This window comes from Equus quagga, chromosome 8 (assembly GCF_021613505.1).
Source record: "Equus quagga isolate Etosha38 chromosome 8, UCLA_HA_Equagga_1.0, whole genome shotgun sequence".
In the NCBI taxonomy this organism is placed as follows: Eukaryota; Metazoa; Chordata; class Mammalia; order Perissodactyla; family Equidae; genus Equus; species Equus quagga.
In genome coordinates, this window is record NC_060274.1 from 30,378,850 (window position 1) to 30,394,486 (window position 15,637).

The window sequence follows — 15,637 nt, forward strand, 5'->3', positions numbered from 1 at the left end:
ATATAAGGTAGATTAAATTTAAAAAACAAAAAAACAGACGTGAGCAATTCTCACTAACAACTCCTGGAAACATTCATGTTGATATCCACAAGTGTGGAAGCTCTGATCCTCTCAGTTCACAGGTATCAATAAGTGAAATTTAATGAAGATCCAGAATTCTCAGCTGCTGTTCCCTTTGTATATGCATCGCTGCCCCGATAGATTTCTCTTAAAAGATAAAATCTTTTGAGAAATTTTTTCGAGTTTCCCTTTTTGGGTGTTTTCTATAAGGTTATTACATATCTGCTGAGTACGATGCCAAGCTATTCCGGTCTCTGTTCTTCCCATTATTTATTCACATTCAGACGAAAATTCAAATACAAACTAGCTACCCATTCATCAAAATTGCTTCAAATTTATTTATGGCGCAGCACAGAGGAGCTTCTGGGAAGAAGAACTTAAAGTCTATTATGGTTTCTATTAATAATTATAGTCACTAATTGCTCTTTTTTGGATATGCTAACATATAGTTAAAGCTAAGCCAATCCAGACTGCTATAAATAGCTCTGCACAGTCTCACAAAAGTCATGAGAATTTTGTAAGTTGGGAGGGTGGGAAAGCAGAAACACGGTTTTCAGATTTTTTTAACATTGCTATCATAAATTCAAGCAGCCAGAATTTAGAAATTGTACTCACTAATACATCTCATAAATTATCCTCTTGATGACTTTAATTACTTTGGAATTACCACTTTCACACAACAATTTTACCTAGAACTGAGATCAGACGGGGTTCGAAGTGCTGTTTCTGCTCATTGATTCATTAAATCAAAACTTTGAAAGTGCCTGTGAAGTGCCAGGCACCATTCTAGGCACTGGCAACAGAGCAGCAAAGAAAACACACAAAAACCCCTGGCCTGGTGGAGCTTCTGAGGGTCTGCAGAAAGCAAACAAGGTAAAGAGTAAAACAGAGAGATGAGGAGAACAGCTGTGGAGAAAAATAAAGCAACGCGGGGGGTCGAGGAGCGGGTATAGTGAACTGCGGAGAGGGGGGCCATGGTTTGAGACAGCGTGGTCAGGAAAGGGCTCCCTGGGGTCACATGTGAATACAGACCTGAATCAGGAAGGGAGAAAGCAGCGGGCTCTCTGGGGAACAGCATGCTGGAAAGCGGGAAGAGGCCCTGGGAGGGCACTGAGCTCTCACACATCTGAAGAACAATGGTTTCAGTGGAAGAGCAAGAGGAAAGTGGTAAAGTCTGAGGTCAGAAAAGTAACAGAGGGGCCAGGTGCTCCAGGGCCTTACAGGCCATGCCAAGGACCTTTTTCTGAGAGAGAGAGATGGGGAGCAATGAAAAGAATGGCTAGAACCACGATAGAATTCATCATTCAAATTCTGGCATCTTCGTTGGTAAAAATGCTAAACCGAATGGGACACTGGGGAAACAGAGGCAGACCAGGGCTGTTCCAGGCAACTTGCTGAAAGGTACAGGTGCCCTGGGTGTGGCACAGAGGAGTGACACGATCTTGGTATTAACCGGATCCCTCTGGCTGCTGTTTTAAGACTAGAATGAAGGTGAGCAAGTGTGGAAGCAGGGAAAGCAGTGAGGTGAGAGGTGGTGGTAGCAATCGCAGATTGTGTGTGTTTTAATGCAAAGCCAGAAGGACTTAGGCATGATTGGCTGTGAGATGTTAGAGAAAGCAGATTTTGGGAATGGACAACTCTAAGGACTCAGCTGGTATTAACGGTGTTGGGGAGGCCCCAGGAGGACCCATTTTGGGGGGTGGCAGGGTGAGGGAAGACAAGCAGCTCATTTTGGGGTATATCAGGTTTGAGATGCCCATAGACATCCAAGTGGAGATGCTGAATAAGGAATAAGATACAGGAGTTCAGGATGTCGTGCGGGAGTCACCAGCGTGGAGATGGCATCAGAATGGATGGCGTTCCTAGGGAGACAGCCCAGATGAAAAAGAGAAAACGAGGAAGGACGGAGCCCTGGGTGACCCCCACACTGGGGAGTCAGGGAGGAGAGGAAGAAACAGCAAAGGAGGCTGAGGAGGGGCAGCCATGGAGCTAGGGAGAGACCCGGAGAGGGTGAGATCCCAGAAGCCGAATGATGAACATGGGTGAAGGAGAAGGGGTGATCACCTGTGCTAAGAGCTGCTTTGGTCCTGGTAAGCTGAGGACCAAAGCAGCATTCTGACGTCCTCCTGGTGAATGAGGGATGGTCTGCTACAGGGATGCTTGGAGGCAGAGGCACGGACTCACTAATTTACCTTTGCTGTTCCCTTGCAGGTCATGAATGTCAGATCCCCCGGGGGTGTGAAATGAAAAGGAGCAGACACACCCAGAGAAATGGGCTTCTTGCACAAGGACGGGCAGTCTTTACTGCGGTCTGCAGCTTTAGAAGAGAATTCGACATTTTCACAAACTACAAAAGCATGATTAATCACTTTTAAGCTAGATCTATGTGTATAATAAGAGGATAATTCCGCCCTACCCCAAAAAGGTCACTAAAATCCTCACGTCTGATGAAGGGGGCTACAGTACCCGAGAGACCACCGCTTCCTCATGTGGCCTGTGCTGTAAAGAGCACCTTGCAATCCCAGAGGTCGTTCCACATCTTTCTTTCCTTAAATACACTTCCTGAACACCATGGCAGCCATCTGTTGGTTTTGCCTGCCTTGCATCCACAACCCCTCCTTTTGGGTAACAGCACTTCCATTTTCCCTTGGAGAGAGACCTCTCTCACGCCAACATCCATCACAGTGGGATGGCCATACCTCAGTTAGGCCAATAAGACTTGTGGTGCCAGGAATTTGAAACTAAAATTCAGTAACACGAGAAGAAGAGGAATTGGAGAGGATTCATCCAAACTGTGGGGATGAATGAAATGAAAGTCTGTTCACTGGTTCTCACCCCCATGATTCCTTTAGCCGCTGACCACGCCCTCCTCCTTGATCCACTCTCATCATTTCTAAGTCTAATGTTCGGATTCTCCTTCCATTCTGCAAGTTAACCCACATCCTATTACTAAACTTCTTTAGCCCAAGTCAACCAGAGCCGGCTTCTGTGGCTGGCCACCGGAGTACCCTGGCACACCTGCCACTCTCAACCTGTACAGCTCTGTGGTTGCTAACAAAACTCATAAATCTTCAAGTGGGTCAATTTTCGAACATAAGTAAAAACAAAGCTTTAGAGGCCGTTATCATATTGGCAAAATAAAAGCTAAAGAAATTCTTTTATTTGGTAATATTCCAATAATCATCCCTAAATTCTAATTACAAATGTTTCTTTTACTGACAAACATTTCTAAGGACAAAGAGTATTTTTATTCACCAGTAACTTCTGTCTTTAATTAAGCGAAGTGCTGGACCTTTTTTTTTACGGTAGTTTCTACAGGGTAGCAACCAAGCACGTGCCACGTTCGAGATTTCCTATTCTTCTATGTTTGCAGGGCTGTGTTTTTCATCACATTGTAGAAACTCCTGGGAACAACCGACACAGCTGGGACAGCACAAACCTGTCTAGCAGAGCAAACTCACTCAGCGATGCAGGTCAAATCGGTGAGCATCACCTTAACACTGGCGAAGAGCTTCATCTCCAGAGCATTTGCATTTTATTTCAATGACTAGAGACAGGCATCCCTTGGGTATTCATTAGCGATGCCAATTTTGAATTTTCATTTATTGTAGCTTTCTACATGTTCAACATATTTCACAATTTATTTGGAACTGAAGTGTCAACTGCCCAACTTCTGTTAAAAGGCTGACACAAACCATTTGTTCGAGAGAACTATTCCAAAAGCTTTAATACCTGCGTCAGGTCAGATCACTAGCCAAGCAGTGTTAGGGCTTCCTACCTGGCCTGAGGCTAACGGATTTGCCCACTAGAGCTACAAGTGGAGGCAGCTCAAGGGCGGATGCTAAAGGAGAAATGATGCGGTTCATCCAGCCTGAGAAACGAAAACATCTATATGAGGCCTTCTCTACATTTTTTTGTAATATCTTTACAAAGACTACTGCCCTTTCATTAAAGTCCAATGCGGCAAATTCTTCTCTCGGAGTGAAAGTATGGGCCTCCCTTCAGGCCCTCTGAGCCCATCTGTGGGTTCTACACTCTGATCTGTCCTCCTCCCCCCGATTTAGCTTCCACCAGGGGTCAGTGGACCTCAGTTCGGATCTGACGGCAGATTTGGGATAAACTCTAACAGTGACAAATCAGGAAACATCCCTATCACTAATGGAAATAAGAAGCCAGGGCAGACCCTGCTTCTCGGCTCTAGATGCTGACAGCCTTGCAATACCTCATGTGTCACTCTGGCCTGGCTGCTGCGAAGCCGAGGGCCGGCCTCTGCCACCCGTGGCAGGGGATGAATTACTGGGGGGCAGAGGGCAGAGAGGCTGCTGGGCAGCTGCTCTTTTTCTCTCATTCAAATGAGCTCAACAGAAAGGGATTTTTAAAGATCTGCTCCATGTATGAAAAATAACCCACAAAGGCAAGTACGAAGCAAACGCATGCCACGGGTGTCACGTCGCTGTGACAGCAGACCTCTGACTGGCGAGCAGGTCAGACCCTGCGGAAAGCTCGGGGTTATCACCCAAACCCTCGTTGTGCACCACACCACTCAACCTCATAGGCTGAACCTGTGGACAGATAACATTTAGAAGAATTTCCTAGAGAAGAAAGACATATAGTACAAATAGACGATCTTCGATGAAAATCTTTTAGAAGGTCTAAGGTTATATATAATTCTCCTCTCGTATTCAGGTCCTACGTAAGTTCTATTAGTGAGTCAGAGAACAAATTTCCTATTTACTTTCAAATGTTCATAAAAATCACATTAATCAAAATGTTCAAAATAAATTTGAACAAAACGTGCAAATCGCTTTTTTGTATTTCCAACGTCCTCGTACTGTGAAGGCATGTCAGCTCTCTCAGGTCAACAGAAGACCAAACGGCGTCCGAGTTATCTGGAAGACAGTGTTCAGTCGAGGCACACTGAGAACGATCAGATTCTGGTCTTATTTGGCATGGATGTCATCTTTCTGGTTTGATTTTGCAATCTTTATTTTAAACAACAAAATTAGCTTTTACTTGCTTGTTTTCTCTTCCTTAAAATATCTCTTGTTATTTATTATCATTATCCCTTTCCTGAGATAATTATCATTTCTAAAAATAAAGGCATACCAGTTAAAAGTACAGATTCTGGAGCAAGACAAGACTGAGTATCCTGGCATAGCAGCTTTGCGATCTTGAGCAAAACACTTACTTTCCTGTGACTCAGTTTCTATATACAAAAACGGAGAACAATAGTACCCACCTCATGAGGTTGTCGTGAGAATCACGTCAATTAATGTATGTAAAGCATTTACAGCAACGCCCGCCTGGCACACAGTAAGTGCTACTTTAGGGTTTGATATTATTAATGTTTTTGCTATTAATTTATTTATAAGTCTTTGATTTGCCTTTTTCTTTATGATAGTCTCAGTGCTTGGAATGGGAACCCACTTTTTCTAGAAATTCCTAAAACCAACTACTGTCCTCCATCGCAATCGCTACCCATAGAACATTTTGTGCAGGATAAGAACACAGGAAGGGCTTACATGAGAAAAGGAAGTAAGAAAAGGACAGGAGCTATGATCATAGGATATTCTGACAGTCATAACAACGGTGGCCTCAACGAAAAGATCCCATGTTCCTGAAGGTAAGACCACAAGGCCTGCTTCCTCTGTCGGTATGTAGCAGGCAAGAGCAATGACAATGTTGGATCTGGTCCTGGAGGCTGAGCCAGACATAACAGACAAGGTGAAGGTCGGGGCAGAGCCCACATTCACAATCATGGCGCACATCTAAGAATTTTCAATGTCAACAGGATTTACACACGATGATACTGCATTTTAAAGAGAGAGGACTCTCAGGAAATAAAGTTCTGTAAAGGAAACCAACTCACATAAATTGTCAGTTATAGGAAACTCCACAAATCGGAGGTCAGGAACAGGTTACCTTCTCAAAGCATTACTAGAAAAGCTAACAGAAAATACACTATTTTTTCTACATGCAGAAGTAGCACACTTTGAGGAATATTTTGATATGTTGTCAGAAGTGTCTTAAGAAACACCCTTGTTCCATAAAGGTGACCCAAAACCATTCTAGGGGAGGACAAGAGCAATTCAGAGCTTGATATGAGTTGTGGCTGACCTAACAGAGCATATAAACTGGGTCATCTGTATGTTTAGAAGAAATGCATATTCATTAGAATTACACTCAGCTGCAAATAACAGGAACTTGGCTTAATAGGAGTAATTTTTCTTACAAGAAGCACCAAAGAGGTATTCCAGGGCTGGCGCACCTGCTCAAAGTGACGAATAAAGACCCAAGCTCCTTCTAAACCCCTGCTCCACCATCCTTGGCATGTGACCATTATCCTCAAGGTCACCAGATGGCTGTACCACTTCCTGGCTAAAAGAAATAGGTTAGGGTAGGGCAAAAAGAAAGTATTTGCTGGGTCTTTTTAAAAATCGTCTTTATCAACGTTATCAATAGCCTTTTCAAAGACCCCACCCAGTAGACTTCGATTTCATCTCAGTAAATTACATGACCTTTCACAGCAGCAAGGGAGCCTTGGAGGTGAGTAATTTTAACTGGATACACAGTTGTTCTGAACAAAAGCAGATAGCAAGGAAGGGAGTTCTCGTGACCACTAGGCAGACAAGAAGCAATGTATGCCACATAACAAGGCATTATGGAGTCTAGAAACAGGACAATATTCCTCCAGTACTAAGGAAGATGATGCCAACAAGACCAGCTGACCTGAGTTGGATGGAGAAGCTTTCACAGACGCTGGAATCTGCTACTGAGATCATCTAACTCCATGCTCCAACCTACTAAAAGTCGTGTGCCCATCCAGAGAAGTTTTGCTACAGTGGACAGACAGAATGCACTGGCCAGCCAACGCCTTTATTCTGACAAGTGCATTTTTATTATAAATGAGCTAGCCTTCCACTTCACCAGCTAACCACCTGTGGGTTAGGTTTCCTTAGTCAGTCTCCCAGGACCCAGTAAACACTGGGTCTACTATCAAAACCAGTCTCTCTCAGTTCTAATTTGACTGAAATCATTTTGTATTTTAAAATTATTTTACATGGGGTTGTAGACATACATATTATAGGATTTGACAAAATACATTAAACTGAAGTTGATGTTTACTTATCTTGGCATCTTTCCTAGACTACCATCTAAACACACAAAATTTGGTTGTTATCATGACCATCAACTAAGGAAAAATATTCAATTTAGAAACAGGAAGGCTGAAGTTAGGAACTGGCTAAATTACTAAAAGTTTTGGTTGGACTAGATCTATACTAATGAACTCAGTTTTAGGCAAGTCATACATTTATTTTGGCTGGGAAGCACTTTCTGATCATACATATTTGGTTATGAGTGGATTTTTTTCCTACTTTTTGTGATCCTCTTCAATACAATCAATTTTGCATTTCCCTTGAAATGTGCCACATATTGACAAGGCACAAAATGAACAGACAGAAGCAATGGCTCCTATCTACATATATAATGCTTCAAATATCATCCTTATCTAATGTTGGATGATTGCACCATATGATAACAACTGCCATCTAGGACACACCTACTGCATGCCAGGTGCTTTATATGCATTACCTTTTTTAATAATTGCAATGCTGAAATATGGATATTATTATTTCTACATTAGAAATGGGGAAACTGAGGCTTGGAGAGGATAGGTAACTCGCTGAAGGCACACAACTAATAAGCAGGAGAGAAAGGATATGCACGTGGGTCTCTCTGCGACCAAAGCTTGAACTCTTCCCGCTACATCATTGGGCCTCTCTGGACTTCTCTTCTTAGTATAACAAGTCTGAGATCTTAGCCAAAGAATCTTTGAATATTTGAGCTGGGATAGACATTAGAGTTCAGATAGTACAAAACAATAAAATAGATCTTGTTCAAGAAAGACTGTGGCACTTACCCCAGAGCGACATACCTCCCTTCTAGACTCCCAATCTAATGTTCATCTTATACCAAGCTCCCTGACCCCGGCTTTTTTGACCTGTCTGTTGAGTGCCAGCCACCTAAAAAAGGTGGCATGACTATTCCACGGCTATGCAACTGAAATTAGGAACCTTGGCGATGAGACAAGCAAGTGAGTGAGATGACTAGAGGTGACCGAGGCGATGACAGAGACTGTCCTTCATCAATTTATTATAAGTCTCTGTGCACTCAATGCACTCAAGCACTCAAGACACCTCCAAATTGAATTGCCTTTTAGATTCAAGCTAATTCACCATGCAATTTTCTAATTTCTACAACTCTCGCCCACGGTGTATACACACACGCGCTTCTGTGCACAAACCTCAGATTCTGCAGCTCGACCGCGTAACTGGCAGCGGGGGAAGTAGCTAACTCAGAAGTGAACAGCTCCAGGCTTCTGAGAGATCTTACAGTGTAGGATGAAGGGCATGGTTTTCCATTAGGAATAACTAACCCATGATTTTTTAAAGGGGTAAGCATGTCACAAAAAGATAACATTAATTTTTAAGAGAGTAATATAAAAGCCTACTCATCTACTTCTATCACTGCAAACATCCAACGAATACAATAATTGATACAACTGTCCGGATATTTTTTTATGTTATAGTCAGAGGAGAGAAAAGGAATAAAGATGGTGACAAGAGGAAATCTGAAGGAAGAAAGAAAAAGAAAAAGGAGAAAGAATAGAAAGAGAAAAGGAACAGAGTTGTAGAGCAGAAAAGAGAAAGAAAGAGGAGAGGAAAAGCAAGGACGTGTGACACAGTGGAAGGGAGCAAAAGAGGAAAGACAATGAGAAAATTTTGGAGGAGGAAGAGAGGGAGCAAGGGAGAAAGCAGGTGAGACACAAATGGAAGGAGAGAGGGACAGAGCAGGAAAGACCAAGAGAGACGATTCTGAGGTGAGTTTAGGACTTCTTGGTAAACCACTATCACTCTTTTCCAGGTCACTTGGTATGTGGGCACCAGCGGACATCCAGCCCTGTGCTATTGCAAACACTCACAAACTCTCCTATACTTTAAAATAATCCTTTAATCGGTAAAATTTAATTTATTTTGTTTTCAAAATAAAGCTTTCTTTTTCTAAGGAAAGCTAATTAAGCATTAAAAGATAAACTAGGTTTTCAATGCTCACTTTGGAAGCTCGGAGTTTCTCTAACTCTCTCTTTGTGGCGTTCAAAAGCTATCTGAGTACGCTAGTTTGTCTTTTGAATGATTAGAGCTGCCTTAAACCAGAAATTAACATTTGTACATTTGTACCAACCCTTCCGCACGCTCCCTAGTCTAGTCACTATAGCTGGTTCCTACAGGGAATCAAATAAAGAAAGAAAAAAATGCGTATAATTCTAGAGAAGCACACATTTTAGAAATAATTGGTTAACCCGTGGGCACAGCGTTCACCCTTTCAGAAGCTCTGCCTTCAATGAGATGGGCATGGCAGGTGACCACGGTGAAAATCACTCTCTGAGCTACACGACTGACACCAAAGTGAGATCACCTCGTGGGGACTAATTTCCTGAGAGTCAAGAAGCATTTGTTCTAAAAAATACACCACTCCTGTGTTTGAACGGTCATTACGGGATCTTCATATTTGAAAATTCAATTCCAAATTCTGAAACTGTGTTTTTAACACTTCTTTGTCTAAGATGGATGAGACTGAAATTATAGAATTTGGTTATTTTGTAAATGACTCTCAAATTGGTGGGGTGGATTAATCACCCACATGTTTCTTGAAACCAAAATATTTAGATAAATGAATTTCCCTTCTTATATATGTGTTATGTCATTATCAGACATAACCTAAACTACTTCTCTCTGTTCCTAGGGAACCTGTTCATTCCAACCAAATGCACCCTGCCTTCCTTCTTGTCCTGATGGAGTGGAAGGCCATCCCTTTTTTCTATATACATATATGACTTAAAGAACTTCATATTTTTGTGTGAGAATATATACAAGTCTTTTAAAAAGCAAATGTTCAAAAGGTATTGGTTACTCAATTTATTAATGCTTTTCAAATGTAAAGCCTATTTGAAATAAAGGGGTCAGTGTTTCTGCAACTATTTGTGAAAATTAAAGACATAATAAGTTTCAAAGTAACATTTGAAATACTCAGAAGAACAATTATGGCTTAATATGCAACATATCCTAAATAATTGATAATGTAAGGTTCCTAGAGCATTTTATAAAGTTGATCAATTTCAAAGAGGGAAAAAATAAATCAAAGACAGATTTCAGATATTTTCTTTCAAATAAAACTAATTAATGAAAATATCTGGAATTCAATAGTATTGATTTTAAAATCTTGTTAAAATACCTATCACCTACTTTTTAAAGATGAAACGAAAAATTTATTGGAATAAGACAGTTCTATAAAAAATTTATGATTACAATGATACAATTTTTTATTTTATTCTCTAATATTTTTAATGAAAATAAAAATAATACTTTAAAGATTCATAAAGATTGAAGGGAAGTATTCTAATTAAATAATTTCTAGTGAGTAGTGCTGTGAAGAAGGAAGAATATCCGCCTAAATGAGATGTTTTCAATTACGATTCTGAAAATTTTCAGTTTGTGGTGGAAATTGAAATTGATTTAAGAAACAGTGCGAACCACATGAGTAAAATATGTTTGAAACAAATGGTAGAGAGTGAGATGAAATACATGACAAGCAGAGCAAAACACTGTAAAATCCTCAATTTTCATAGTCATGTACAAACAGGACACAGCTGCAGTTCACTTATAAGCTGCATTTGACAAATGATTCTGAGGTTAAATATGCCGATTCCAGAATGTGAGTCACAGCAAGGATAAATAACCACCCACCTGATCAACAACACAGTTACCTTAGCAATAGCAGATCCCCTTAATTCAAATAATAAAATCATTCCTCTGAAAGGAATTGAACCTGCAGGATACTACCAGAAATTACGTCTGACATACACATCACTCCTGTATTTGAAAGGTCATTGCAGTGCACTGCCCCTGAACGGTGATTTTTAAACAGCAATCAGTTGATTCCAGAACACATGTGCATATAATAGTAATACCAGCAATTGTTACAACAAAGTGCCCTAAATACTTTATCCTGATCGTATCTTTTTTTAGGTTCAGTTTTAGCAGCAGGAACTGGTTTTCCCATCCACCCCACAATATGATTAAATAAATAATGGAGTGGAAATGGAGCATGAAAGAGCTACCATGAATGATCCTGGATTTGCAAAATACAATAAAACTCCCTTTTGAAAGCATCATGGCATATCACCGATTCAGTTCTGCTTAAGACAGAATTTCTTCCTCTCAATCAATGTTTCAGAGCATGTTTTTTCACTGTAAGGGAGCACTTGCCCCTCCTTACGCCACCATAACAACAGGGATTCCAGTCTCTAGAAATTCAGATAAATTGCCTCACCAGAGCTCAAGCCCCCTCCACAGACTCATTTACCTAAGCTTGGCTTCCACGGACATTGCTTTTTCTGACATCTGACCTCTCCTTTCTGATGGTGACTGAGTAAAGCCAATTTTGCGAGCAGGCAGGTCCTTACGACCTGATTTCGGGGTATCTAAAAGTCTTCCTATCTCAAAATATATTATCCTCCTGCTCAGTGATGCCCAAATTCTTTTAGATAAAAAGAGGAAAACATCTTTCTACGGTTGTAATTAAGACTGTGGGAGAACTTAATATTGACAAGTCACATTCACTAGAAGTTGGTTGGGGGAGGCGGGTTGTAAACAAAAATGGCAGGTAGATACCTGAGGGGAGTGGGGAGGAAGGGGGATTATCAAGGGAAAGGAAAGCTGCACACGTCAACTCAACCTCTGCCTCTTTCACAATTCTGCGCTGGTCCCCAGGAGAAGGAGCAGTGAATGGCCAGGCGCGGCTGGGAAAGAGGAATGGCTACCTACTGAATCATCTAGGTTTTCATTTCCTATTTTCCCATCATTTGCAACTTTCTCCAAAAAATTCCCGGTCTGGGCCTGGAAATCATGTTGCAGAAATTGACCATATTTTGGGATTTGAGCAAAGAAAAGAAATTCTAGAAAGAAAACGTTCTGACCCTGAGACCTTTCTCATTCAACATGATTTATATGAGACCTCTTTTTGCTGAGTTTCTACACTGACGTGTACTCAGTAAAGATACCCTAGTTCATTGTGACTAACGATGCCATCTCTAGAGAATCATAGGCGAAAGAGCTTAAAAGATATAGGAATGACAACAGAGGGACCCTTAAATTAAGAGATGAGAACTGGGAGAAGTAACTATGTGCTGTTTACAGAGTTGCCAAAACTGCAAATAGGTGGATACACTACTTAACGTTGGAAATACGTGGCGATTCTGTTAGACACATAAGCTTCAAATTCTTTAGTATTATGTTTTTTTCAAAAAATTTTCAATACACATCTGTAAATAAATATGACACACACAGACCCATAATCCTGAACCACTTTTATTCTAGACTGACATCTACCTCTCCATGTCACATGCCGAGCGAGCTCTGCAACAGAGCACAAGTCTCAGAGGGCAGCTGACGCAGTCTGATCCACAGTCATGTTCTGTGTTAGGTGCCATTGGCCACACCACTTCTAGCTCGGTGCATGTTTTTAGGTAAAAAGTGACAACCATAAGCTGCACCCAAACACCTTTCCGCCAAATGCCGAGTTCAATGTGAATTGTAGATAAGACTGATTTTTCCTGACATAACTGCTACATTTCAAAGATTAAGAAGGTTAGAAATAAGGTCTTAAGCTAATATTTTACAGATCTCTTAGCTTTAAAAATTTTTGGCTGAATGAGCTTCTATTTTGGTCTCATATAAAACGGGCCAACCACAAAAGCATATTAGGTTAAGTGTTCCTATGAGCAGTTCAATATCTAAAGATGCTAGATAATTAATTTTCAAAAGTGTAAAAGAGAAAGAGACACGTCAGCATTATCTCATTTTTAAGCATTTTTTCTACCTGTAGAATATTTTATAGGGAAAAACTCTTACTGAAGGCCTACAGCTAGTTTCAAAATCTAAATATATGATGAAACAGGGAAGAGGAATTTAAAACCTGACACTAGCTATTCTCAAAACTGATAACAATTTGATCTTCTTAAACTTACATAATAAAATTTCTCTACCTCTCCTGGTGGTGGAAAAGAGGTGGAAATTGAGACTTTCCCCCCTAACGTTCAACTTGAAGCATTACACTTTATTCTTACTCTATCATCCATTTCTTTTCAGACTTAGGGATGTGATTCTGGTCAGTCTTAGGTTGACTTATATTTGCTAGCTTTATAGCAAAAGCAAAGGCTATGTCATATTCCAGCATTTTTAAATTTTCTATGCTGGCACCTTACAAAGAATGTGGAAAATAGAAAAAAAATAAAGCTTTGTATTATCACGAGGTCTTCCATCACAACCTGACAATCATAGCTTTTAACCCAGCCTTGACTCACTTCCTCTCCCTTACAGCTAATAACAGGCAAGCACCCTTGGTAAAGGTCCCTCTGAGTGACGGGATTAATCAAGCAGTCTTTGGGTTAGGTCTGGGTTGTCATCATATTGACTGGTCCTCCCTCTTACTGATTCTCCTGACCTCAGAAAAACACCAGGTTGTTCTTGGAAAGAGAATGTGGTAAGTGCTTTTATTAAAGAAGGGACTAGTTACACAAAATTAATTTTCCAAAGTCTCAAATTTCACGGAATTAGACTCCTGCTTTACAGACTAAGGCTGCCAACATGTCACAAGAAAGTTAGAAAAGCACTATTTTAAACCTCTAGAAAGCATTTATTTAGGCTAAACCTTTTAGAGCAGATATGAAGGGTTTTAAAAGAATAGAAAACTTGAGGATTCTTATCATTTTCATATGCATGTTTATCTGAAATGCCAGCTGCTCCGTGGATTATCTCCTGCTACGTCAATAATTGTTAGCCTACAAGAGATCGAACCTATGAGATTATTAGACGATAGTTTCTATTTGGTTGGGTATGAGTATTCTTGCCTTGAAATTCTAATTAAATAGTGCTTGTCATGGCTTAAAAGCTCCACGGAAGCGAAATATTCAGAAGTTCCAGCGGAAATACAGAAAATAGACACTTTTTATTTTCCCACATACTCGATTTACTAGCGTAAACGATTTAAAAATACATGCACTATATAAAATTATATTTCTCGGAGCTAAATGCTACTTCTTCGAAAATGTCTAATTTTGACGAAGGACTCCACAATGGTCTTTTTTTAAAGGTACTTTTAAATTATAAAGGTAAATTACAAGGGACTTCCCGCCCCTACCTGGAAATTAAAGCTGTGCAGATAAAAGACAAAGTCATTAACAAACATCACAGAGATCGCTCGAAAAACAAGCAGCATGGTAAAAGTAAGACAGGAACCAGAAAAACCATCCATTACCGACATTTTAAAGGCTACTCTTAAAAGAGCGGAGGGCTGTGTGACGCCGCGGGCAAGGAGAAGGACCCCCCGCCGGGGGGCGGCGGGAACTTTGCGGCGGGCGGGCGACGGCGTGGGGCAGCCGCGGACCCGGGCGCGTCAACCTGTCACCAGCCCGTCCGCAAAGCCCAGTATCAGCCCCAACGCTACCCGGGTCCCCTTCGAGGGGAACCGGGAGCAGGACAAAGGTCTGGAACCCAGGGACTTGGGTTAAGGCAGCGAGATGCACGGACTCATTCAACGTGTCAGCTGCAGGAACGAGGACGAGGAGGGAGGAGGAAAGCCACCAGCCCCAAGAATTCCCAGGCGTTTCCCCTAAGCACCGGCCCATGACCAAGAGACGCCGGAGGGGAGCGCGGGGACCAGTGAATAAATCCTAACTCGCGAGCCGAGGCTCCACTAACTTTGTTCCCTCGCCCTCCAGAGAGCGCGATGTTGCGGGGGGTCGTCTGCATTCTGGCTGAAACGGCCCCTTGCAAGAAGGAAAGGAGGAGCAGCCGCGCTCGCGGGCGCACCGGGCGGCAGGGCGCGGCGAGGCTGCGGTACCTACCATGGTATTCTTGTCCGGGCACGTAGTAGGTGGGGTTGCCCGCAAGGTGCAGGGAAATGAGCACCTCGCCCTGCTCTCCATCCCCTTCCAGCTCCCCGTGGTGGGTGCACAGGAAGAAGAAGGGCGAGAAGCGCGGGTAGTAGCCGGGCGCGCCGCGCGCCCTCAGCGTCGCCCCGAGCAGCAGCGCCAGGAGGCAGGTCCGCGGGGCCCAGGCGCTGCGCTCCATGCCGCCGCGCGCCCCGAGCGCCGCGCGCGCATCCAGCTCCGGAGCCGCCGGGACCGAGGCGCCGCGCGGAGGGCCGGCGACCAGGCGGCGGCCGCGACCGAGCACGCCCGGCCGCGGAGCCCGCCGCGAAGTTCCGCGGAAGACGGCGGCGCCCAAAGTTTCTTGGGGCCGGGGCTGCGGGCGCCGAGAGCGCGCCAGCCGCCGCCTCTGTGCGCGACGCCCCTCGGCCAGGCCTGGGAAAGCGCCCGCCCCCCTCCACACCTTCTTAAAGCCCCGGGCGCCGCGGCTCCCCACCCCCGCCGCCACACGTGTCCCGGCCGCGCCCCCCCCCCCCGCGCCCCCCCCCGCCCGGCCCCCCCCCGGGCGGGGGAGGGGGGGGGAGGGGG

General features: G+C 42.9%; 1 protein-coding gene across 1 annotated transcript in view; it reads right to left on the reverse strand.

Moving 5' to 3' along the window:
* Positions 1-15,446, reverse strand: part of RELN (reelin) — a 461,988-nt gene extending 446,542 nt beyond the window's left edge. The window contains exon 1 of the mRNA XM_046670156.1: positions 15,026-15,446. Coding sequence (XP_046526112.1) covers positions 15,026-15,251 — 226 coding nt within the window. The 5' untranslated portion in view covers positions 15,252-15,446. The remainder of the gene's footprint in view (positions 1-15,025) is intronic.
* Between the last annotated feature and the right edge of the window lie 191 nt (positions 15,447-15,637).